Source organism: Oncorhynchus masou, chromosome 8, assembly GCF_036934945.1.
Source record: "Oncorhynchus masou masou isolate Uvic2021 chromosome 8, UVic_Omas_1.1, whole genome shotgun sequence".
NCBI classification, from domain to species: domain Eukaryota; kingdom Metazoa; phylum Chordata; class Actinopteri; order Salmoniformes; family Salmonidae; genus Oncorhynchus; species Oncorhynchus masou.
In genome coordinates this window covers 12,313,938-12,337,489 of record NC_088219.1, presented here as the reverse complement: position 1 = coordinate 12,337,489, position 23,552 = coordinate 12,313,938, and the positions used below count along the sequence as shown (strand labels likewise).

The following is a 23,552-nucleotide window of genomic DNA, read 5'->3' as shown; positions in this document are numbered from 1 at the left end:
TGTTCCACTTGCTCTACCTTCACCAGTGGAAACAAAGAGATCTGCTCGGTACAGTAACACATCGGATGGCGATGATGATGCGCATCTCCTCAGTGATAAATTGCCATGTCTACCTGAAAGCTATTTAACATGCAGCTACATTTCTCATGTCACATCTACGCTCAGTTTGCAGTGTACTCTACAGACATGGTAGGATCAGCTGTATTTAGGAATGGGGTTCAATATTTAATTATTAAAGGAAGTTACAACCAAGGACAATGGGGAACATTCCACTGACCAAGGGAAGGCCAGCTTGTCTCGTATATCATTATGGATTTCACTTTTTTTAATCCACTGTGAATTCACTCAATTGTAGGTCTCAGACAACCAAATGTAATTTGAGTTGATAAAGGTCAAGGGTCAGTGTGGTCTGTGGTAGCAATACATGGGCTCCAGTTAAGTTTTCAGATGAACACAGATTAAAAACATGGAACAGTTAAAAAGAACATACAAGGCTCGACAGATGCGTTGTGCAACCACAACACCTCAGAAACAAATACAGACATCCAGAAGTATATGCGTGTTAATTATGAAAATATAAATTCAGAAATACTTTCAAATGAACATTCCACTCTGGCACTTGAATATCCATTATTGGCTAATGTATTGTTCATGACAGGCACAGAGAAATGACGTCGTCTTCCTTGTCTGTCTCTGTCTGTCTGTCTGAGAGAGTGCAACCTTCAGTGATGGAACAATAACATCAGTCCCCGTTGAGGGATCCCTCCCTCTTCTCTCTTTGCCCCAGCATCATTCTCTCTGAGAAGGAAGTAGAAAAATCCTAAACTCAGTTCATGTCTCTCCTTCACCTCTGCCTCTTCTCCATCCTGAGGGCCCACACCCCATGCTAGTGTCCCTGGGGGCCACTGGGAACAGCTGGGCTGACTTGGCATGGGGGGGGCCTGTCTCTCATGCCTTCCTCAGCTCCTGGTCAGTCCGCATGGCGGTGAATAGCTGGAGCCGAGGGGCGAGCACGTGCATCCCCCTCTGTGGGGGACAGGAGGGTCAGGTTGGGGTGGTGTCTCTGTCCTCGTGTCCACGGCCGCGCTGAGGCTACCTGGTGTGGAGCAGCTCCTCCCTGAGCCAGCTGGGCAGAGGCTGGCCCATCTTATAGAGCAGCTTGGACAACTCTATGTTGTTGTCTCTGTAGTGCTCCCTAAGGAAGGAGCGAGACTGCCACAGGATGAAAGAGAAAGAGTGTGTCAGATATAGGGCACAAAGTTACAAGAAAATGTTTAATAAACATACATTGTTTATATCTCCCACCCTAGATACAGCAGTTGCCCATTTAGTTAGGGGTTCATCTGCGAAGCTGGGTCAAACCCTACAGTATTTGTAGCCATTGGTTATTTTCTTCTGACGATTTGGTGAAATATAATTATAATTCCCGTGAGATGGAGGTGGAGGAGGTTGCAACCTTGCCTCATGGTAAAGGGCCAATTGGCCACACCTCTCATCCAATGCCAATTGGCCACATGGTGGCGCTATAACAAGTGACTGAAAATGCTGACTTTGAAAGCTCACACCCCTCTCCCCGTTTGAGCTAGTCCTGAAATTCAGTACATAGGTCTCTGTCCTCACAAGGAACACATTTGCCATGTATCTGCACAAAACTTGATACACGGCCAAGGTCTCACAATGCATCTTTTTCCAGACTAGCATCATAAACAACATGGCCACTACGGACTAATAAACATTCAAGTGGGCGTGACCTGGCACATTAATTCAATAACTGTCTGATTGATATGCATTTATCAGATTCACCACATGGTAGTGCTATAACGGGCACATTTTCATATCTCTTGATCTGTTGGACTCGGTCATGGAATTTGACACATGCTCGGGGCTGCGACTCTAGCTAACCTGTAGAGTATGGTTCAGTTTGGCCTCATGGGGGTGATATTGGACAGGAAAAAACATTAATGCAAGCTCATTGGCTTATGTTGTTTGAATTAAGAGTGTTGAAAGACGTGGGTCTATAGATGCTTACATACCAAATATGGTGCCAAAGGGTTAATTAACCTCTTGAAACTCTGGGGGCGCAATTTCATTTTTGGATGAAAAACGTTCCCGTTTTAAACAAGATATTTTGTCACAAAAAGATGCTCGACTATGCATATAATTGATAGCTTTGGAAAGAAAACACTCTGAATTTTCCAGAACTGCAAAGATATTGTCTGTGGGTGCCCTAGAACGGGAGCTACAGGCAAAACCAAGATGAAACGGCAACCAGGAAATCAGCAGGATTTTTGAGGCTCCGTTTTCCATTGTCTCCTTATATGGCTGTGAATGCGAGAGGAATGAGCCTGCCCTTTCTGTCGTTTCCCCAAGGTGTCTGCAGCATTGTGACGTATTTGTAGGCATATCATTGGAAGATTGACCATAAGACACTACATTTTCCAGGTGTCCGCCCGGTGTCCTCCGTCGAAATTGGTGCGTCATTTTCAGCTGCTGGTATTTTCCATGCGATTCTGAGGGAAAGCAGGCTTCCACGAACTGCATATCAATGAAGAGATATGTGAAAAAACACCTTGAGGATTGATTCTAAACAACGTTTGCCATGTTTCGGTCGATATTATGGAGTTAATTTGGAAAAAGTTTGACGTTTTGGTGACTGAATTTTCGGTTCGTTTCGGTAGCCAAATGTGATGTACAAAATGGAGCGATTTCTCCTACACAAATATTCTTTCAGGAAAAACTGAACATTTGCTATGTAACTGAGTCTCCTCATTGAAAACATCCGAAGCTCTTCAAAGGTAAATGATTTTATTTATTTCGTTATCTGGTTTTTGTGAAAATGTTGCGTGCTAAATGCTATGCAAAATGCTAAGCTAGCTTGCAATACTCTTACACAAATGATTGATTTGCTATGGTTCAAAATCATATTTTGAAAATCTGAGATGACAGTGTTGTTAAGAAAAGGCTAAGCTTGAGAGCAGGCGCATTATTTTAATTTTATTTGCGATTTTTAGAAATCGTTAACGTTGCGTTATGCTAATGAGCCTGAGGCTTTATTCACGATCCCGGATCCGGGATGGGGAGTATCAAGATTAAGCGGTTCCGGAATAGAAGACATTTAAAGTAGTCAAGCTGTGTGATCTGTGATTTTCAGTTCTGATATTTGGCAAACGTGATAAGTACAGAAGTAGCTTGTCCAATATCTCCTGATGGTGGCACTGGGTGGCCAAAGCTTGAACCCCTAGATATGGGGCGGCAGATAGCCTAGCTGTTAAGAGTGTTGGGCCAGTAACAGAGTTTGCTGGCTCAAATCCCCAAGTCGACGAGGTGAAACATCTGTCGATGTGCCCTTGAGCAAGACACTTAACCCTTATTGCTTGTGTAAGTCGCTCTGGATGAATGCCTGCTAAATGACTCAAAGGTACATGTATATGGCTGCTTGCAGCTAGTTTTGGTAACCATATTCAATGTTATGATGAGTATTTAACTTTTATGCCCAGGGAACAACATCACATTTAATGTTACATGACCTTCAGTTAACTTAGTGTGCAGAGAGAGCTTTAGTCCAGACTACTGAGTAACTCAGGCAGAGGGCACTGCAGCTCTGCGGGTCTCATGAGCCCTGTCATCCCAGCTAATTACCCCCGAGGTGTCTGTGCCAACACAGTCAAGGTAACTTCAAGGACCTGAGTTCAGCGCCCACCCTGTCCCCCTCAACACCCCTCTCCTCTCTATGGTTGCTCCTTAGACACGACCAGATCCGGTGGATTTCCATGCCCATCCCAAGAAGAGCTGAGCGGATGCTGTCACAGACAGACAGGCAATGAGACCATAAAGCACCACTGACTAGAGTAGGAAATACTTCTATAACATCTATTCTAGGAGAGACAATTCAACTATATATATATATATATATATAAAAAACTTGCTTATCAAGGTAACAACATTTTATGTTGAATAATTTAATATGTTTTTAAGTTGAGGGCAAGACAGACATTTTTAAGGTTTGTGTACATGGTTCATAGTAACTTACATCTGTGTCCATGTCGGGGTATCTCCGTCCTTTACTCTTGCCCAGACATTTGGTCTTTCCTCCGTCTAACAACTGGCACCAGAACCCTTTTTTGGGATCAAACCTGGAACAGAGGAACACACAATGGAGGTAGGCAAGTCAAAATGTTTAAATTAATGCTCATCAACCTAATTAAAAGGGAACATCCGGAACAGATGGTTTGCGACTCTTCGTGTTTAGAGAAGAGGCACGGCGACAAACCATATCCATTGTCCACAGGGGGATGTGGCTGACAGATGTTGCTGTTTACTGCAGTCTGGCTGGGTGATTATGTGGTCAAGCATCAGAGGCAGAAACAGATATGGGGGGGGGAAACAGGGGGAAGCAGAAGAAAGGGAATAGGTTGGCATGGTAATGTCGAAGCGATGGTAATCCCTCCAAAAGAGAGCATTCTGTAAATCACATCAAAGCTGTTCACCACCCAAGCACCTCCGCTCCGATTGGGGAGATAGGTTCCTTCACTATCACAGCGGTGTTGAACAGCTCAATGCTTTAAAGCAGCGATGGGCACCGGGAGGCCCCCCTTTGAAGAACCCTCGGATGAATTTCCAACAATTTAAATGTTTTATTTAAAATGTTTTGGCAACTCAGTTGGAGTCTTAACTTCATGTTGAGAGTTAGAATAGTAGAATACACACACAAGGTGCAATTTAGAAATGTGGTTGTGCATCAGTAGTTTTTCTCTTATGTAATTCACAGAGTCAATTTGCCCCTATCAGCAGAAAAACATGTAATTGCTAAGTTAGTTTAGCAGCCTGCTTCCTAAACTAAAACGCTAGAATTATCAGCTGGGGGACCAAACATTTCTCTCCAGCCTATGTCAAAATGTTTAGAAAGACAGAAAACTTGCTTTAAAACTGCCACATTTTCTCTACACCACATGGCAAAAATGAGGGGCCGCAAAAATGGTTTTGATCACAATGTGGCAGATGTAGGTACGCAGACCCGCGAGCAACTGCGGACCGTCATGATGAGTTCAGATTCTTTGTGGCCCCCACACCCATCAAAGTCACCCTTTTAGTGTAAGAGCCAGTTGAAAACAACTGCCTGACATCACCATGTGGTAAATTACACTGACAAAAATAAACGCAACATGCAACAATTGCAAAGATTTTACTGAGTTACAGTTCATTTAAGGAAATCAGCCAATTGAAATACATTCATTTGGCCCTTATCTATAGATTTCACATGACTGGGAATACATATCTGCTGGTCACCAATATCTTTTAAAATAATAATAAAAAAAGTAGGGGCGTGGATCAGAAGACCAGTCAGTATCTGGTGTGACCATTTGCCTCATGCAGGGCGACATCTCCTTCACATAGAGTTGATCAGGCTGTTGATTGTGGCCTGTGGAATGTTGTCCCACTCCTCTTCAATGGTTGTGCAAAGTTGCTGGGATATTGGAGGCAACTGGAACACACTGTCGTACACATCAATCCAGAGCATCCCAAACATGCTCAGTGGGCGACAGGTCTGGTGAGTATGCAGGCCATGGATGAACTGGAACATTTTCAAATAAGCTTTTTGTGCATCTGGAACATTTCTGGGTTATTTTATTTCAGCTCATGAAACATGGGACCGACACTTTTTTTTTTACATTTTTGTTCATTATCTTTATCAATACAACCTCACAATAAGGTGCATAGTGTTCGATTTGCCTGTTGGTGGGCAAGGAGATGCCCAGCTCTGCTAAATCCATGAATAACTGTGCCGGGATAGATAAATAAATATGAACTGTTTTGGTTGTAATATCATCACCTCTTGAAGAGCATAGTCAGAACTACAAATGAGAGATTATTCAATGCCAAACAATTGCTCACATTTAGATCTGTCATCAGATTTTTAGAGCAAGTAAATGCATGCTTTTCTTCATCATGAACATAAATATAGACATGTCATTTCAGATACGTGATGGTCAAGGTGAAGGAAAAAGGAAACCGCACACTGCTCTTGATAGTATCACTGATCTTTAATACGCTTACGTATCGGCCTTCGTCAGAGCTTTCTTACGTTTAAAAAAAATATAGCACCCTTGTGTAGACCTGGCCCCATCCACATCTGTTCCATACATCAAATGGGGTTGGAGGTGAAGGAAAAACAAATAAGTGCTACCAAATATAACAACATGCATTTCATAAATATTCAAATAAAGTGTGTAAGTAAGACGTATTAAACACGTCTGTAAAACCACAATGAGGACATAGACCTACCGAGCAAGTATTCATTAATCATTGGGTACATTGTACGAAAAGCTGAGTAATCTTAAATAGGGGCATAATTTATGTTCAAATTCACAACATAACATACATTTCATCATTAATGTATCATTAATAGATTTCATCATTCATCATTAAGTCCTTTAGGAAATAATGTCTGGAGGGTTGTAGATCTTATTGCGGGCTTCTGAAACTGTGAATTGAGACACATTTATTGTCAACCTATGTGTATTGAACACTATTCAAGAGGAAAAACAATAGTGTGTGGATGTTTTGGAGTCTGATAACTCTGAGGATCACTTTCAAAGATGTACTTGTATTTTGAAGGCAAACTGAAAATTCCACTATTGTGTCTAATCCTTATTGTGGCAAGCTTCACAACACAGATGAAGCTAGCTGGCTGCCTATAACGTTAGCTTTGGGCAACAGGGTTAAGTAGCTGGCAAGCTATTCATTTTCATGAACTCAAGTTCAATTTCAATAGGCGAACAACAAGTGGCTACCGAGCTAATACGCACAACGATTCCTAAATCATTGCTAAGAATAATGAAAATGACTGCAGTTTCTAGTGGTCATTGTTTTCAGGCTGCTTGTATTGGTGCTAGCTAGGTACCAAGCTAAAGCTCAGAAGTTACCCCAGAAGTTGCGGTCAAACAAATCATGTAAACACATTGTTCGTGGCTGGTGGTTGCAGACTTTTTTGTACAGCTTTGACAGTGCTACTGATAGTAGTGGTGGCGCTTGACTTTCACGTGCAGATTCAGAACACACAACATTCTATAACAGAACTCTGTTATTTGATGTGTCAAATTAAAAGCTTATTTAAAGTGTAAAATAGTGTTATTTGACTTGTATCTTTTTTGACACACAGAGACCCAAACGGCGTTCCATAGTATGTCGTGAAGCTAATGGCAGTGACGGTATTACTGTGCAACTCCGGTAGGGCAATGTGTACATGTGTCGACCAGTCGGCGAGAGCCGAATTTGGCATGTGAAATAACACAGTTCTATTATAGAATGTTGTGTGTTCTGAACTTGCACATGCAAGCCAAGCGCCACCACTGCTATCAACCGTTCACCCACGACAGAGAACGGTTGATTGTCAAGGGCAATTAATTCCATTATCTTGTCGTTAATGGATTTTGCCTTTGAGTTGTCTCACTGAAATGTTCTGACTCTTTTAAATGACTGCTCCACTTGTTGACTGCTCGATCCACACAGCAGACATTGTGGGCAAGGTTAGGAATGCTGTGTTGCACGTGTAGCACAACATTTTACATGGCGTCATTACATCATGTACCTGTGTTATATAGGTATGTACGTCAGCTTTGATATCGGTTTTGCACATCGGCGTTCAACTAGACATCGGGGCCAATACCGATGTTGGCATTCTTAGCTAATATCGGCCGATTCCGATATGTTCACCGATATATTGTGCATCCCTACTGATGCCAGAGCTAAATGTGGAATAATCAGAAATGTGTAGTTCTGACAATGCTCTTCGAGAGGTGATGATACTAAAACAAAACAGTTAGCTGTAACATTTATTTAACAATTCCTTTAAAACGGAGCGTAGTTCAAATCAAATGTGATTTGTCACATGCACAAGAGTTGTCATTGGTTTTAGCAGAGCTGGGGGGGGTCTCCTTGTCCCCCAGCAGCCAAATCGAACCCTCTGCACCATATTGTGACATTTTATTGATAACGACCTGTAAGAAAGAGTTCCAAAACTCTGCCAATAAAAGCACATTTTTTGTTTTCCCCTCCCCACTCAGACCACTCCCAGACAGTCCTAGAAGAATTACTGCTTGAGAAATGATCCTTTGCTAAGAAGCTATTTCTTTTTGACCATTTTAAGTGTAAGAAACTTAATGGTTACACCGAATTAATTTAATAGAGATAAAAAAGGCTGCATTGGACCATTTATACACTTTAATACTACATGTCAAACAGTTAGGGAAACAAAAGCCTTCATTTGCCATGTGTTTTCTACAAAAGTGATGTTGGCTCTTGTCTATAGTGTTTAGCAGGCCTAATAAGACACTCACGCTAGAATATTGTGGTAGTTCAGTGTGTTTGTCAGCTCAAGGAACTTCTGGATCTGGTCCATCACTGCAGCAGGCTCCGTCCTCAGCACCTGACCATCCAGAACCAGGATCTGAGGGCCACAGTTACAATACCACAGTAGGTTAGATAGACTAGCTGAGTGGTCTCAAATTCAAATACCAGCAACAACCTGTACACACACCCACTGTACCAACCATGTATATATAGACACAGACTGAATACATCAATGTTTGTTTACATTTAAACCATATGCTTATGAACAAATCTGCAAACACATAAGCATGAACATGCACACATGGGACCCAGATGACCAAACCTACCTGGCTGATGTGGTAGTGGCTAAGCCACCGGTCCAGGTGGGTGGCGTACAAGCCCGGCACCAGACAGCGGTTCTGGAGCACCCGCAGCTTGATGGGGGCGTCATGGCCAGCAGTGATGACATCATGGAAAGTATACTTCAGGGCGACTGAGTCGTCATGGGCACGTTGGTGCTGAGGGCAGAGCAGACAGATATGACAGTCAGTCTACCTTGACAGTTTAATCCAGTGCCCTTGCAGAGGGCATTCCAACTGATTTCTCACTCCTACATACCGGTACATCACCTATTTCTCCACCAGGATATTAGCTACTTCATTTCCAAGTTCAAGTAAAATCAGCAGTACAGCTGACCTGGAAAAGGAGTGATGCTACCCTCAAGAGACCCACAGCATTTCACCCAATTGGTTCCCCTACAATATGGTCTGGTGTTGGAAATGGAACAGTGGGAAGAGGTTTAACTCGGAGGGAGGGAGGCTCACCTGGTACCATGAGTATGCCCTGTCTGCAGGGTTGATGAGGATGGTGATTATTTTGGCCTTGGGCAGAAGGGCAGCCGCCCGCCGTGCAGCCACCTCCGAGTCAAAGTAGTTGGCGCTCTTTTCATAGTAAAAGTCTGAGCTGGTGTTGGAGGGAAGTGGAAAGTACTCCATGTACCTGTCAATCATAACACACAGACAGATGGGTTTAAACATTAGGAACACCTGCTATTTACAAAATACTGACTGACCAGGTGAATGCTACGATCCCTTATTTATGTCACTTGTAAAATCCACTTCAAATCAGTGTAGATGAAGGGGAGAAGACAGGTTAAAGAAGGATTTTTAGGGGCCACCTGAGCGGCGTATCACAGTGCTAGAAGCTTCACTACAGATCAGGGTTCGATCCTGGGCTGTGTTGCAGCCGGCTACGACAGGGAAACCCATGAGACGGTGCACAATTGGCGTAGTGTCGTCTGGGTCAGGGGAGGATGTCGCAGGTATGGTAGCAGGGGCCAAGCACATCTACTACTTCTATGAAAGGGTGCATTAACTGCCACCTGGAGTGTGTTGTCTGAACAGGTATAAAACAAAGGTTGGTGATTAACTGCCACCTGCAGTGTGTTGTCTGAACAGGTATAAAACAAAGGTTGGTGATTAAAAGGTTGGTGATTAACTGCCACCTGGAGTGTGTTGTCTGAACAGATATAAAACAAAGGTTGGTGATTAACTGCCACCTGGAGTGTGTTGTCTGAACAGGTATAAAACAAAGGTTGGTGATTAACTGCCACCTGGAGTGTGTTGTCTGAACAGGTATAAAACAAAGGTTGGTGATTAACTGCCACCTGGAGTGTGTTGTCTGAACAGGTATAAAACAAAGGTTGGTGATTAACTGCCACCTGGAAAACAAAGGTGTGTTGTCTGAACAGGTATAAAACAAAGGTTGGTGATTAACTGCCACCTGCAGTGTGTTGTCTGAACAGGTATAAAACAAAGGTTGGTGATTAACTGCCACCTGGAGTGTGTTGTCTGAACAGGTATAAAACAAAGGTTGGTGATTAACTGCCACCTGGAGTTATGGAATGTTTGCTCAGGAGTATAATTCATCAGCTGAGCTCTTCTGATGACTTGGACTGAATGATGTGACTCTTCCTTAACTCCTAGGAAGTCCCACACAGTTGACTGCTTCAAAATGGTGAAAGTGCCCAATGGCACTGTCCATGATAAAAAAGGTTTTGGGCATTAGAGCTGTCTATCTAAAAGTCTTTGAATACATAATAAATGCCAATGGGCTACCTAGGGCTGTGGCGCTCATGACATTTTGTCAGCAGGTGATTGTCAAGAAAATAACTGCCAGTCTCACGGTAATTGATCGTTAATTAACAAACATTTAGCATCTGCTTGATACACGCATAGCCTACAAGCCACTGATGCAGACTTTTGGAACATCTACATTTGAAAAAGTCTAATAAATTCATGTAATATAGCCTACACCATCACATTAAGTATATTTATTTTACACAGGTCTAAAGAAACATGATATGAAGAAAATGTAGTCTATTTCAGAAGAACATATTCGCTTAGAATTCTGTGGCATTTCATAGTATGAAGAATACGATTGAACATAGCACAATAAAATAGAAAGGCTATTTTCTTTAAACTATTTGAGGGAGTGCGCACATGCGGCTATTCTGTGTTGAGCGGTTATCAAAGAAACAGGTTCTCCTATATGTTTAATTTAGAGTTATGTAACTTGGGTTGTGAAATAAATGTTCTGCTATGGGTTTTGATTTTTAATACATTCTAAGGCTGCATGATGCAACTAATGAGGATTTGAAAAAAGTTGTATGAAAGGCATGAGCTTTGCTTTGTTCATTTTTGCGCAGGCTGTACACACTTAATCAGCCTCCCATTCACAATTTGACAAGCACTTGATAATGCCTTGAATTACCCGGCTGCATCCCCTTCTGTGGCCATAATGCCCCTGAAAAAAATCCATGCCTGTTGTGGCCAGTGGCCGTTGTGCCCTTGGGCTGAATATAATAAGTGGAACTCCCGGCTGCGGGTCGAAGCAGCTCTCACTCACATGGCTCTCAGTCACGTGATCGATCGGGTCTTTCTCACAGGCTACAAGTGAAGAGCGAAACATCGGGGATGCAACTGCGCGGGTCCTTATCCAATTCCGAGGCACATATTGAGGATATTGGAAGAACTCTCCACATTTATTTTCGTCAGCCAATAAGATGAGTAGGCCTAACAAACAGCAAAAGCACTAGCCTATGTCAGTCTACTAGCCCTCATAGTACAAAAAAAGTTGACCTATTCTATTCTGTACGACAAATAAATCTTCCAGTTGCGGGATGCGATAGACCCAAAATAAACACAGCCACTAGCAAAATAACCTATTTAAGCAATGAGCATGATGCAACAGATGAGAACACTTAGTTGATCAACATTTTAAGCTATTAGGCTATTTCTTCACATTATAAGCCCAGCAACATGCACACAGCTGTAGGCTATAAGCACAAATGTTCCATTAGCAGGAAAATATTCTCAAAAGTGACCACAAATGCGATTATGCATGTAATGCTTTTATTACAAAGGTGGCTCTAAACCCCTTGTAAAGCAGATTAATGTGCTTCATTTTAAGACGTTATTTGGCCACTTCAGTTGTGATACAAACCTTATCAAAACATATAGGCCTATGGGCAAGACAACATGGGGTGTGGTGTGCGACTGATTCGAAAACATTTGGGGGGGGGAAAGTATGTGCCGTTTCTTGCCTTATGCTTGGCATCATTCACAAGTTATAATATATCATTCATAAGTTCTTGATATAATATTGTCTTTAAATATACTAATAATATACAGTACCGGTCAAAAGTTTGGACACACCTACTCATTCAAGGGTTTTTCTTTATTTTTACTATTATCTACATTGTAGAATAATAGTGAAGACATCAAAACTATGAAACATATGGAATCATGTAGTAATCAAAAAGTGTTAAATTAAATGTGTTTTAGATTTGAGATTCTTCAAAGTAGCCACCTTTTGCCTTGATGACAGCTTTGCGTACTCATTGGCATTCTCTCAACCAGCTTCATGAGGTAGTCAACCGGAATGATTTTCAATTAACAAGTGTGCCTTGCTAAAAGTTAATTTTATGGTATTTCTTTCCTTCTTAATGTGTTTGAGCCAATCAGTTGTGTTTTGACAAGGTAGAAGAAATCCCTATTTGGTCAAATAAAAATTCCATATAACGGCAAGAACAGCTCAAATAAGCAAAGAAAAATGACAGTACTTTAAGATGAAGGTCAGTCGATAGTTCCAGTTTATTCAAATGCATTCACAAAAACCATCAAGCACTTTGATGAAACATGCTCTCATGAGGACCACCACAGGTAAGGAAGATGCAGAGTTACATAAGCCGCGGAGGATACATTCATTAGAGTTATCAGCCTCAAAAATTGCAGCCCAAATAAATTCTTCACAGAGTTCAAGTAATAGACACACCTCAACATCAAATGATCAGAGACTGCGTGAATCAGGCCTTCATGGTCGAAATGCTGCAAAGAAACCACTACATAAGGACACCAATAAGAAGAAACTTGCTTGGGCCAAGAAACACAAGCAATGGACTAGAGGTCGACCGATTATGATTTTTGAACGCTAATATCGATGCCGATTATTGGAGGACCAAAAAGCTGATTCTGATAAATCAGACAATCTATTTATTTGTAATAATGACAATTACAACAATACTGAATGAACACTTATTTTATCTTAATATAATACATCAATAAAATCAATTTAGCCTAAAATATATAATGAAACATGTTCAATTTGGTTTAAATAATGCAAAAACAAAGTGTTGGAGAAGAAAGATAAAGTGCAATATGTGCCATGTAAGAAAGCTAAGTTCCTTGCTCAGAACATGAGAACATATGAAAGCTGGTGGTTCCTTTTAACATGAGTCTTCAATATTCCTAGGTAAGAAGTTTTAGGTTGTAGTTATTATAGGACTAATTCTCTCTATACCATTTGTATTTCATTAACCTTTGACTATTGGATGTTCTTATAGGCACTTTAGTATTGCCAGTGTAACAGTATAGCTTCCGTCTCTCTCCTCGCTCCTCCCTGGGCTCGAACCAGGAACACAACGACAACAGCCACCCTCGAAGCAGCGTTACCCATCGCTCCACAAAAGCCGCAGACCTTGCAGAGCAAGGGGAACAACCACTCCAAGTCTCAGAGCGAGTGACGTTTGAAACGCTATTAGCGCGCACCACGTCAACTAGCTAGCCATTTCACATCGGTTACACCAGCTTCATCTCGGGAGTTGATATGCTTGAAGTCATAAACAGCGCAATGCTTGACGCACAACGAAGAGCTGCTGGCAAAACGCACAAAAGTGCTGTTTGAATGAATGCTTACGAGCCTGCTGCTGCCTACCACCGCTCAGTCAGATACTTGCATGCTTGTATGCTCAGTCAGATTATATGCAATGCAGGACATGCTAGATAAACTAGGAATATCATCAACCATGTGTAGTTAACTAGTGATTATGATTGATTGTTTTTGATAAGATAAGTTTAATGCTAGCAAGCAACTTACCTTGGCTAACTGCATTCGCGTAACAGGCAGTCTCCTCGTGGAGTCCAACGAGAGGCAGGTGGTTATAGCGTTGGACTAGTTAACTGTACGGTTGCAAGATTGAATCCCTCGAGCTGACAAGGTGAAAATCTGTCTTTCTGCCCCTGAACGAGGCAGTTAACCCACCGTTCCTAGACCGTCATTGAAAATAAGAATGTGTTCTTAACCGACTTGCCTAGTTAAAAAAAGATTAAATAAAGGTGTAATAAATAAATAAATAAATAAAAAATTAGGCCAAATCGGTGTCTAAAAATACAGATTTCCGATTGTTATAAAAACTTGGAATCGGCCCTAATTAATCGGCCATTCCGATTAATCGGTCGACCTCTAAAATGGACATTGACCGGTGGAAATCTGTCCTTCGGTCTGATGAGTCAAAATTTTTGGTTCGAAGCGCCTTGTCTTTGTGAAAGACAACGCTTGATTTGATTTGAAACGCAGAGTAGGCGAATGGATGATCTCTGCATGTGTTGGTCCCACCGTGAAGCATGGAGGAGGTGTGATTGTGTGGGGGTGCTTTGCGGGTGACACTGTCAGTGATTTATTTAGAATTCAAGGCACACTTAATCAGCATGGCTACCACAGTATTCTGCAGCAATACGCCATCCCATCTGGTTTGAGCTTAGTGGGACTATCATTTATTTTTCAACAGGACAATGACCCAACACACATCCAGGCTGTGTAAGGGCTGTTTGACCAAGAAGGAGAGTGATGGAGTGCTGCATCAGATGACCTGGCCTCCACAATCCCCCGACCTCAAGATTGAGGTGGTTTGGAATGAGTTGGACTGCCGAGAAGGAAAAGCAGCTAACAAGTGCTCAGCATTGTGGGAACTCCTTCAAGACTGTCGTAAAAGCATTCCACGTGAAGCTGGTTGGAGAATGCCCAGACTGTGTAAAACCGTCATTAAGGCAAAGGGTTGCTACTTTGAAGAAATACTACATGATTCCTTATGTGTTATTTAATAGTTTTGATGTCTTCACTATTATTCTACAATGTAGTAAATATAAAACCCCTTGAATTAATAGGTGTGTCCAAACTTTTGACTGGTAGCCAGAGTGTGGCTGTTCTGCGTGAAATTTGTTTAGATTTAGAATGGACTATTATCTTGCTCTCGAAACAGGGACAGCGGAAAAAACACGTCATCTATCCACTCAAATAGTGCATGGAGGTTCATTTACATGCCAGCCAGGTAGGCTGTACTCCTGTTGTAAATATAGGAAAGTTGAGAAATAGAGTAGATTCAGAAACTATTCAGACCCCTTTAATTTTTCAACATTTTGTTACATTGCAGCCTTATTCTAAAATGGATAGAATTGTATCTACACACAATACCCCATAATGACAAAGCAAAAACAGGTTATACATTTTCGAAATTGAAATTTGAAATTTTTGAAATAAAAAATAACAAACTGAAATACCACATTTACATAAGTATTCATTCCCTTCACTCAGTACTTTGTTGAAGCACCTTTGACAGCGATTACATCCTCGAGTCTTCTTGGGTATGACACTACAAGCTTGGCACACCTGCATTTGGGGAGTTTCTCCCATTCTTCTCTGCAGATCCCCTGTCAGGTTGTATGGGGAGCGTCGCTGCACAGCTATTTCCAGTTCTCTCCAGATGTTGAAATCAGTTTCAAGTCTGGGCCTGGCTGGGCCACTCAAGGACATTGAGACTTGTCCCGAAGCCACTCCTGTGTGGTCTTGGCTGTGTGCTTAGGGTCGTTTTTCTGTTGGAATGTAAACCTTCTCCCCAGTCTGAGGTTCTGAGGTCCGGAGCAGGTGTCATCAAGGATTTCTGTACTTTGTGCCGTTCATCGTTCCCTCGATCCTGATTAGTCTTCCAGTCCCCAAAGCTGAAAAACATCCCCACAGCATGATGCTGCCACCATCTTGCTTCACCGGACAATCTGGTTTCTCATGGTCAGAGTCCTTTAGGGGCCTTTTGGCAAACTCCAAGCGGGCTGTCATGTGGCTTTTACTGAGGGGTGGCTTCTGTCTGGCCACTCTACCATAAAGGCCTAATTGGTGGAATGCTGCAGAGATGGTTGTCCTTCTGGAAGATTCTCTCATCTCCACAGAGGAAATATTGAGCTCTGTCAGAGTAGCCATCGGGTTTTTGGTAACCTCCCTGAACAAAGCCCTTCTCCCCTGATTTCTCAGTTTGGCCGGGCGGCCAGCTCTAGGATGAGTCTTGGTGGTTCCAAACTGCTTACATTTATATATTTTTTTTCTCTCCACAATTTTGTGATATCCAATTGGTAATTACAGTCTTGTCCCATTTCTGCAGGTCGAGAGACACGCGTCCTGAAACTGCTCGCTTAACCCGGAAGCCAGCCGCACCAATGTGTCGGAGGAAACACTGTCCAGCTGGCGACTGAAGTCAGCTTACAAGCGCCCGGCCAGCCACGAGTCGCTACAATGCGATGGAAAAAGGAAATCCCTTTTTGAGTGCCGCCTCATGGGTCTCCTGGTCACGGTCGACTGTGACACAGCCTGGGATCGAACCCGGGGCTTTAGTGACCCCTGAAGCTCTGCGATGCAGTGCCTTAGACTGCTGTGCCACTCCGGAGGTAACAAACTTCTTCCATTTAAAAATGATGGAGGCCACGGTGTTCTTGGGAACATTCAAAGATTAAGAAATGTTTTAGTAACCTTCCCTAGATCTGTGCCTCGACACAATCCTATCTCGGAGTTCTACAGACAATTCCCTCAACCGTTTAACTGTGGGACCTTATATAGACCTTTCCAAATCATGTCCAAACAATTGAATTTACCGCAGGTGGACTCCAATCAAGTTGTAGAAACAGCTCAAGGATGATCAATGGAAACAGGATGCACCTGAGCTCAATTTCGAATCTCATAGCAAAGCGTTTGAATACTTATGTAAATACGGTATCTGTTTTTTATTTGTCATAAATTAGCTAAAAATATCTAAAAAACTGTTATCGCTTTGTTATTATGGTGTATTGTGTGTAGATTGATGAGGGATAATTTGTAAGTCGCTCTGGATAAGAGCGTCTGCTAAATGACTTAAATGTAATGTAAATGTAAAATGGATAAAAAAACAAAAAAAATAATTTTAGAATAAGCCTGTAACATAACAAAAATGTGGAAAAAGTCAAGGGGTCTGAATACTTTCCGGCCAAAAAGCTGATGGTATCCTCCTATTTTTAAGAGAGGCCATCAATGATTTCTCAGACAATTCCAAAGCCTATAGAAATGTTGCACAACATGAGCTTATGGGCTCTCGTGAAGTGTTTGATTAGATTTTCAATTACATTTGCATTGATGCCAGAGTGATTAGAGGGACACTAGAGTGCTGAGTACCAGGCAGTTAGCCAGTTTGGTAGGCTACTAATGACCAGCAGTAGCATCAGAGCTTGAATAAGACTAATTAGCATGACTAAATGTTCTTCGTGGAATTTGACTGCCTTCATGACTCGTGACCGCAGGTGTGGCGGTAATACAGTCACCGTAACAGCCCGAGTCCTACCTAAACACCACAAGACTAGTTTCATTTTTCATCAATAACTATGCAATTTAATGGATAAAACATGACTGCACCAGCATAAACCAGTAAGAGAGACAGACTTTGCACACATTAAAGATTTTCCACAACTGAGCCCACCACACACTAATGTTTGATTCATAAATCCAATTGTCTGCTTTCTGTTAATCAATGATTGAGCTCAGAGGGGGACGAACCAAAGCCTCACCCTTTGAAGGATGAAACGTTCCTCTAAAGCCAAAAATAGTAACTGGAATGTGTTTCAAAACTGGGCAACTCAGTTGGTTTAATATACTATGAAAAGCACAGTGGTTTACAGGGGCAATGTGTCTCCATTCAATCATGCTGCCCCCAAAATAAAAGCAGGACTGTTGTAAATGTGTTGGAGAAGAGGAATTAATGACCAACTGACTGGTGGCAATGAATATGTTAGGGTAAGACAAGGGGAATAACATACCAGTCGATGCCTCTGTGGTAGCTGTGGCCACTGAAGAATTGGATCTCCTCAAAGGTCTCCTTGCTGGGGTAGTTACTGGTCAGATCAGGATGCATCCCCAAGAACAGATACAGGGCTGTGGTGCCTTAGCAGAGAACACAAGTTTTCATTAGTATTGCTCATGCTAATATCAAACGTAGATAAATACTATTAGGTTAAGTAAATGTAATAGATTTCATTTAAATATAGAACTTGATGTAAATGCTAAACATGCATATTTCCGGGTAATTAGAACAGCTATTTACTACCCATCTCAAATGTGCCAAAGCTTAAATAGCAATAAAGACCAGAACACTCAACTACGTTAGAGATGAAGTGACAGTTAAAGAGGAGTGGTGGATCTAATGTTGACAGGAAACAACCGTTTATCGCCGTGCTGATATATCAAGACGATTTTGGCTTTTCTAATCCATCGCCTATCGGCCCTTCTCTAACGATTTTGCCGATACTCTGTCCACATAACAAAACTGCTGCTATGCCAGCAGACACTCATCGCCTGAGCCACGAGCACTGCCCAGCAAGCAGAAAGCTCATTCTCCAACAGAAAGGTGCAGTATTGAGAAACAGATGAATTGACAGTGACCATAGTTGATCTCCTGTTGCAAATACTAGTTCAGTGTAATTCACCAGTAATAAGACTTGTGTAGACGTGCATGCAATAAACTAGCTAGCTAAGCAGATAACTTTGTGACCCGTTAGCAAAAATAATGACAATGAACCCTTTCATCTGTAGTGTTAGCAAGCTAGCTATATTAGCTACTGTGCTAGCTAGCTGGCTAGATAAACATTGTGTTAGATATCAGATAGGAGCTAATAGCCAACGTAGCTAGCTAACGTTAGCTGATCATCATTTTGAACATGCACCATTTTCAGCTTCAAGCCATCTGACTTGCGGTCTAAGGTTAGCTATTTACTGGTGTGCTGATCTGACCAGCCACAGTCATATCCGTAAATTGACAGCCGATAGTCAGATTAGATAATTGTCATAATAGGCAAAGGAGGAAGTGTTTTCAAATGCCTAAATATTGGTAAACAAATATCTAAATGTATTTGCAAATGATCTCCTGATATACCTGACCAATATTGTAAACGCAATGCCGGTCTTGCTAAAAATATTTTCAGAATGTCCTAAAATCTCAGGATATAAAATGAACATAGAAAAACAAAATAATAACTCATGATCTACAGCAATCCTTTAAGTGGACCACAAAACAAATACAAAATACTTAGGATGCTTAATAGGTGTCAACAAATATGTTTAATAAAGATAACATAATCCCATTATCAACAGATCTAATTAAATACAACAATCTTCCCATAAATCTTCCAGGTATAATAAATATTTTCAGAATGGCTCCAACAGTTATTTATTCTCAGTAATCCGAATTACCCCACCAAACACATTCTTTAAAAAAAATTATACTCGGTCATAAGACTTTGTGGTCAAATAAGATGGATATAATAAAAGTTTTACATCTTCCTCGGCCAGTTGGTTTTAACCTTACAGACTTGGAATTGTATCAACTCGCCGTCCAGGACCTTTACTTGCGACATACACTGACTGTACAAAATATTAAGAACACCTTCCTAATATTGAATCACCTTTTTGCTCTCAGAACAGCCTCAATTGGCCGGGTGTGGTGTTGAAAGCGTTCCACAGGGATGCTGGCCCATGTTGACTCCAAAGCTTCCCACAGTTGTGTCAAATTGGCTGGATGTCCTTTGGGTGGTGGACCATTCTTGATACACACAGGAAACTGTTGAGCGTGAAAAACCCAGCAAAGTTGCAGTTCCAACCGGTGCGCCTGGCACTTATTACAATACCCCGTTGAAAGACACCGAAACACAATCCATGTCTCAAGGCTTTAAAATCCTTCTTTAACCTGTATCCTCCCATTCATCTACACTGATTGAAGTAGATTTAACAAGTGATCATAGTTTCACCTGGTCAGCCTATGTCATGGAAAGAGCAGGTGTTCATAATGTTATCTACAATCCATGTATCGTTAAATGTACCGAAGAGGAACACTGAGCACATATTTTAGATGCAAATGCTCATCCCCAGAATCTTTTCACGTGTCTAAGAATGAAGCTAAGAACATTGACAACTTCATAGTTAAGAACACAATAACAATATGGAAGATAATTAAACGTTTTCAGCAAGAATCAATATATATCACTAAAAAAACAACATTATGGAACAATCCTTGGATATCTTCTCAGAATTCACTGATAAAATATAGGAACCAAAAATTAATAGGTAATAGGAAATACATTTATTTCCATGACAGATTTATTAAACAACGTAGATATTTTCAAAGACATGCAACTTAAGTTTCATATCAAGAAATTGAAATTTGAAATCTTGGACATCAGAGAAATCTTGAGGGAATCCTATTTGAGTCAGAAAAGGATGTTCATATGATAGGTAAGATATACAAGACCTTGCCGAATGCCTATCCAACTGATGATCTCTTGAAAAAAATAACTACTGGAACCGAGACATAAAAATAAGTGATATTGGCACAAGATGGAGGGAATGGTGGAACATTACTAACACAATTGCATTTAACAAAAATGTACACTTAATCCAGTATAAACTAGTGAAGGGAAATCTTAACGCGACAGCATACAGTAACATTCTAGACGATTCTGTGCTTCCAACTTTGTGGCAACAGTTTGGGGAAGGCCCTTTCCTGTGTCAGCATGACAATGCCCCCGTGCCCAATGCGAGGTCCATACAGAAATGGTTTGTCGATATCGGTGTGGAAGAGCTTGACTGGCCTGTACAGAGCCCTGACCTCAACCCCATCTAACACCTTTGGGATGAATTGGAACACTGACTGCGAGCCAGGCCTAATCGCCCAACATCAATGCCTGACCTCACCAATGCTCGTGGCTGAATGGAAGCAAGTCCCCGCAGCAATGTTCCAACATCTAGTGGAAAGCCTTCCCAGAAGAGTGGAGGCTGTTATAGCAGTTGGGGGGAGGGGACAACTCCATATTAATGCCTATGATTTTGTAATGAGATGTTTGACAAGTGGGTGTCCACATACTTTTGTCAATGTAGTGTAATTCCCAAATTGAAGGATATTAGATTTGTCATCTGTAGCACCATAGACTCTACTGATCAGCCAAAACAAGCTCAGCTCAATATATGCACACACTCCTATTGAATAGGCATTCACCTGTATAGTGAGTAGGCCTATGCCATCTTAATTGACCCAGTTTATTAAGAGATTTACCATTCAAATAACATTACCACCATTGTGTTATGAAGTTAGATTGGTGAAAACAAAAGTCAAATCTATTGTTTAAAATTGGGAAATTTGTAATACATTTTTTCACATTTTATGATGTTGAATATCAGCCTAAAATATTGACCATGGTCCTCCTTATCCATCCAAAATCGGTATCGGTCCTAAAAAAATCCATATCGGTCATTCACTAGTTGACAGACAAGATGGCTGACGTGACTATAGTGAATGTTGGTGCAGTTAGGTAATTAAAACGGTGAAGTGTGTGAATTTACTCTCAGCTCCAACCCCCTAATCCATTTTTATTGAAAAGATTAACGGGGCCATTTTACAGCGCTCTCAGAAGGAGGGTTATCACTCCCTTAAGACATCTTCAAGAACTTTAATTAGGCTACGCAGTAAATCTGGAATTCCCTTTTACTGGGGTGCAGTCAAGGTTACAGTAAAAGCCAGCGACTGACTGCCTGCCTACGGTGAACCTATAAAGGAAATTAAGTATGTGACACTCTGTAAATGGCTGCTCAGTTGCCAATTATCCATCCTTTCTCTCCAGGCTGTCAATAATCAGAGGTTCAAGGCTGCCCCATGCCAGACAGAATAACTTCTCCTCCTGGTGCAGTGGATCTAGTACAGTGAGCCACACCCTGGTGGTGTGTAGAGTAGACTAAAAGCGTCCGCATTCGTCACATCCGGAACAGATCGTGCATATAGTAATGACAACATTTTGTGACGTATTCGTTCATTTTCATTATGGCAAGTGTTTAGTGAGGTCAGCTGTTCGTGCACACAACATTTGTTCTCGAAGCAAGCTAAGTCGGAAGCCGAACTCCACACCCATTCGTCAGTGACTGGTCAACAGTAGGGATTCTTCAATGAAGTGTTTGCTGTCATTCAACAAGAGATGACTCGTTTTCATGCAAGATTTTTCACTTGAGAAACACTGCACCAAACATCTTCGTTATATATAAAACGGTGCAACTAACACCATGCCCAAAGCCCCCACATCAAATGCGATCACGACACGCAGGTTGAAATATCAAAACAAACCATGAACCAATTATATTAATTTGGGGACAGGTCGAAAAGCATTAAACATGCATGGCAATTTAGCTAGCTAGCTTGTAGTTGCTACTTAATTTGTCCTATATAGCTAGCTTGCTGTTGCTAGCTAATTTGTCCTGGGATATAAACATTGAGTTGTTATTTTCGCTGAATGACACAAGGTACTCTACTCCGACAATCTACGCACAAAACGGTCAATCAAATTGTTTCTAGTCGTCTCTCCTCCTAGGCCTTTTCCTCTTTGGACTTTATATGGCGATTGGCATCCAACTTTCATAATTAGGTGTATTACCACAACCGACCGACCGACCGCAATTCATATTTCAATTACCCACGTGGGTATAACCAATGAGGAGATGGCACATGGGTATATGCTTCTAAAAGCCAATGGGGAGATGGGAGAGGCATCGCATTCAGCGTCACAAATAGAAGCAACTTCTATTTTAGCGATTGGAAACAGACGCTCGTTGGCGTGTGCGAGCACTGTGGGTGCAACGATTGAATAACATTGTATGTGTACATTTATTTTGCAACGCTGGCGCACGCGACAAGTCCAGTTTGGGTAGCGTGTAAGATATCCTCGGCAAAATCGTAAACATTTATGACAGATTTCTTGAGTTATCTTAGATTAATTCGGACAATTTTGAGGAATTCTATACTGCCTACGGCTTCTCAAGATGGACAAACAGTACTATTGCCACTTTTTTCTCGTTTTTTTAAGTGTAGGTCTTATATGGGAGTAGGCTAGAAGCCAGTCAAACCGAAGCATGCTGACACCTTAACTGGGACATAGTCTGTGTCCAAAACGGGACTCTATTCCCTATATAGGAAAGCCATGCACTATCAAAGGAATAGGGACGTAACCATACAGAATCTACAGCCCACTAGCACAGTGGTATTCAAACTTTTTCCATGGTGACAATTCATTACATATTCACGTCAGAATTTCTAGACACCCAATTTTTTCACAACCTTCAATTCATTACATTTTCATCTCTTATCAAAATGAAAAGAAACCAAGAAATACATCGAATCAATAATTTTTCTCAATAATTCTTTCTCCTTCAAATTAGCCTCATCAAAAAGGTTTGTACTGCATATTTTCCCAAACAATATACAGTTTGAATGCACTATTTTTGTGCCTCCCCCCACAAGCTCAGGTCATGTTTCTCTCTCTAGGTTCAAACTTGTCATTGCTATGAGTGTGGTTGCATCTGAGGTAACTGAGGTAACCTTGTTAATTAAATGTTTTTTTGTACAATGTATTTGTTTACTGCTCACCTGTCTTCTGTGGTCCAATTATGAGCAGCTTAGGGAATCGGTCGCATGTCTTCTCTTTGGACCAGATGTCTTTGTGCCTTTTGTCCTCACAGGGGTCCTGTAGGGACAGAGTGGGCAGAATTAGTTCGCCTGGAAGTTC

At 41.5% G+C, this 23,552-nt stretch overlaps 1 protein-coding gene across 3 annotated transcripts in view; it reads right to left on the bottom strand.

The window, feature by feature from the left end:
* The window catches only part of LOC135544096 (bifunctional heparan sulfate N-deacetylase/N-sulfotransferase 1-like), a 134,502-nt gene that overhangs the window by 2,241 nt on the left and 108,709 nt on the right, over positions 1-23,552 (bottom strand). For all 3 annotated transcript variants that reach the window (XM_064971474.1, XM_064971475.1, XM_064971476.1), the window contains 7 exons: positions 23,414-23,510; positions 17,775-17,898; positions 9,153-9,327; positions 8,676-8,846; positions 8,337-8,446; positions 4,031-4,133; positions 1-1,212 (listed from right to left, as the gene is read on the bottom strand). The exon at positions 1-1,212 is cut by the window's left edge and continues 2,241 nt beyond it. In XM_064971474.1, the coding sequence (XP_064827546.1) occupies positions 1,093-1,212; positions 4,031-4,133; positions 8,337-8,446; positions 8,676-8,846; positions 9,153-9,327; positions 17,775-17,898; positions 23,414-23,510 (900 nt within the window). In that variant the 3' untranslated portion in view covers positions 1-1,092. The remainder of the gene's footprint in view (positions 1,213-4,030; positions 4,134-8,336; positions 8,447-8,675; positions 8,847-9,152; positions 9,328-17,774; positions 17,899-23,413; positions 23,511-23,552) is intronic.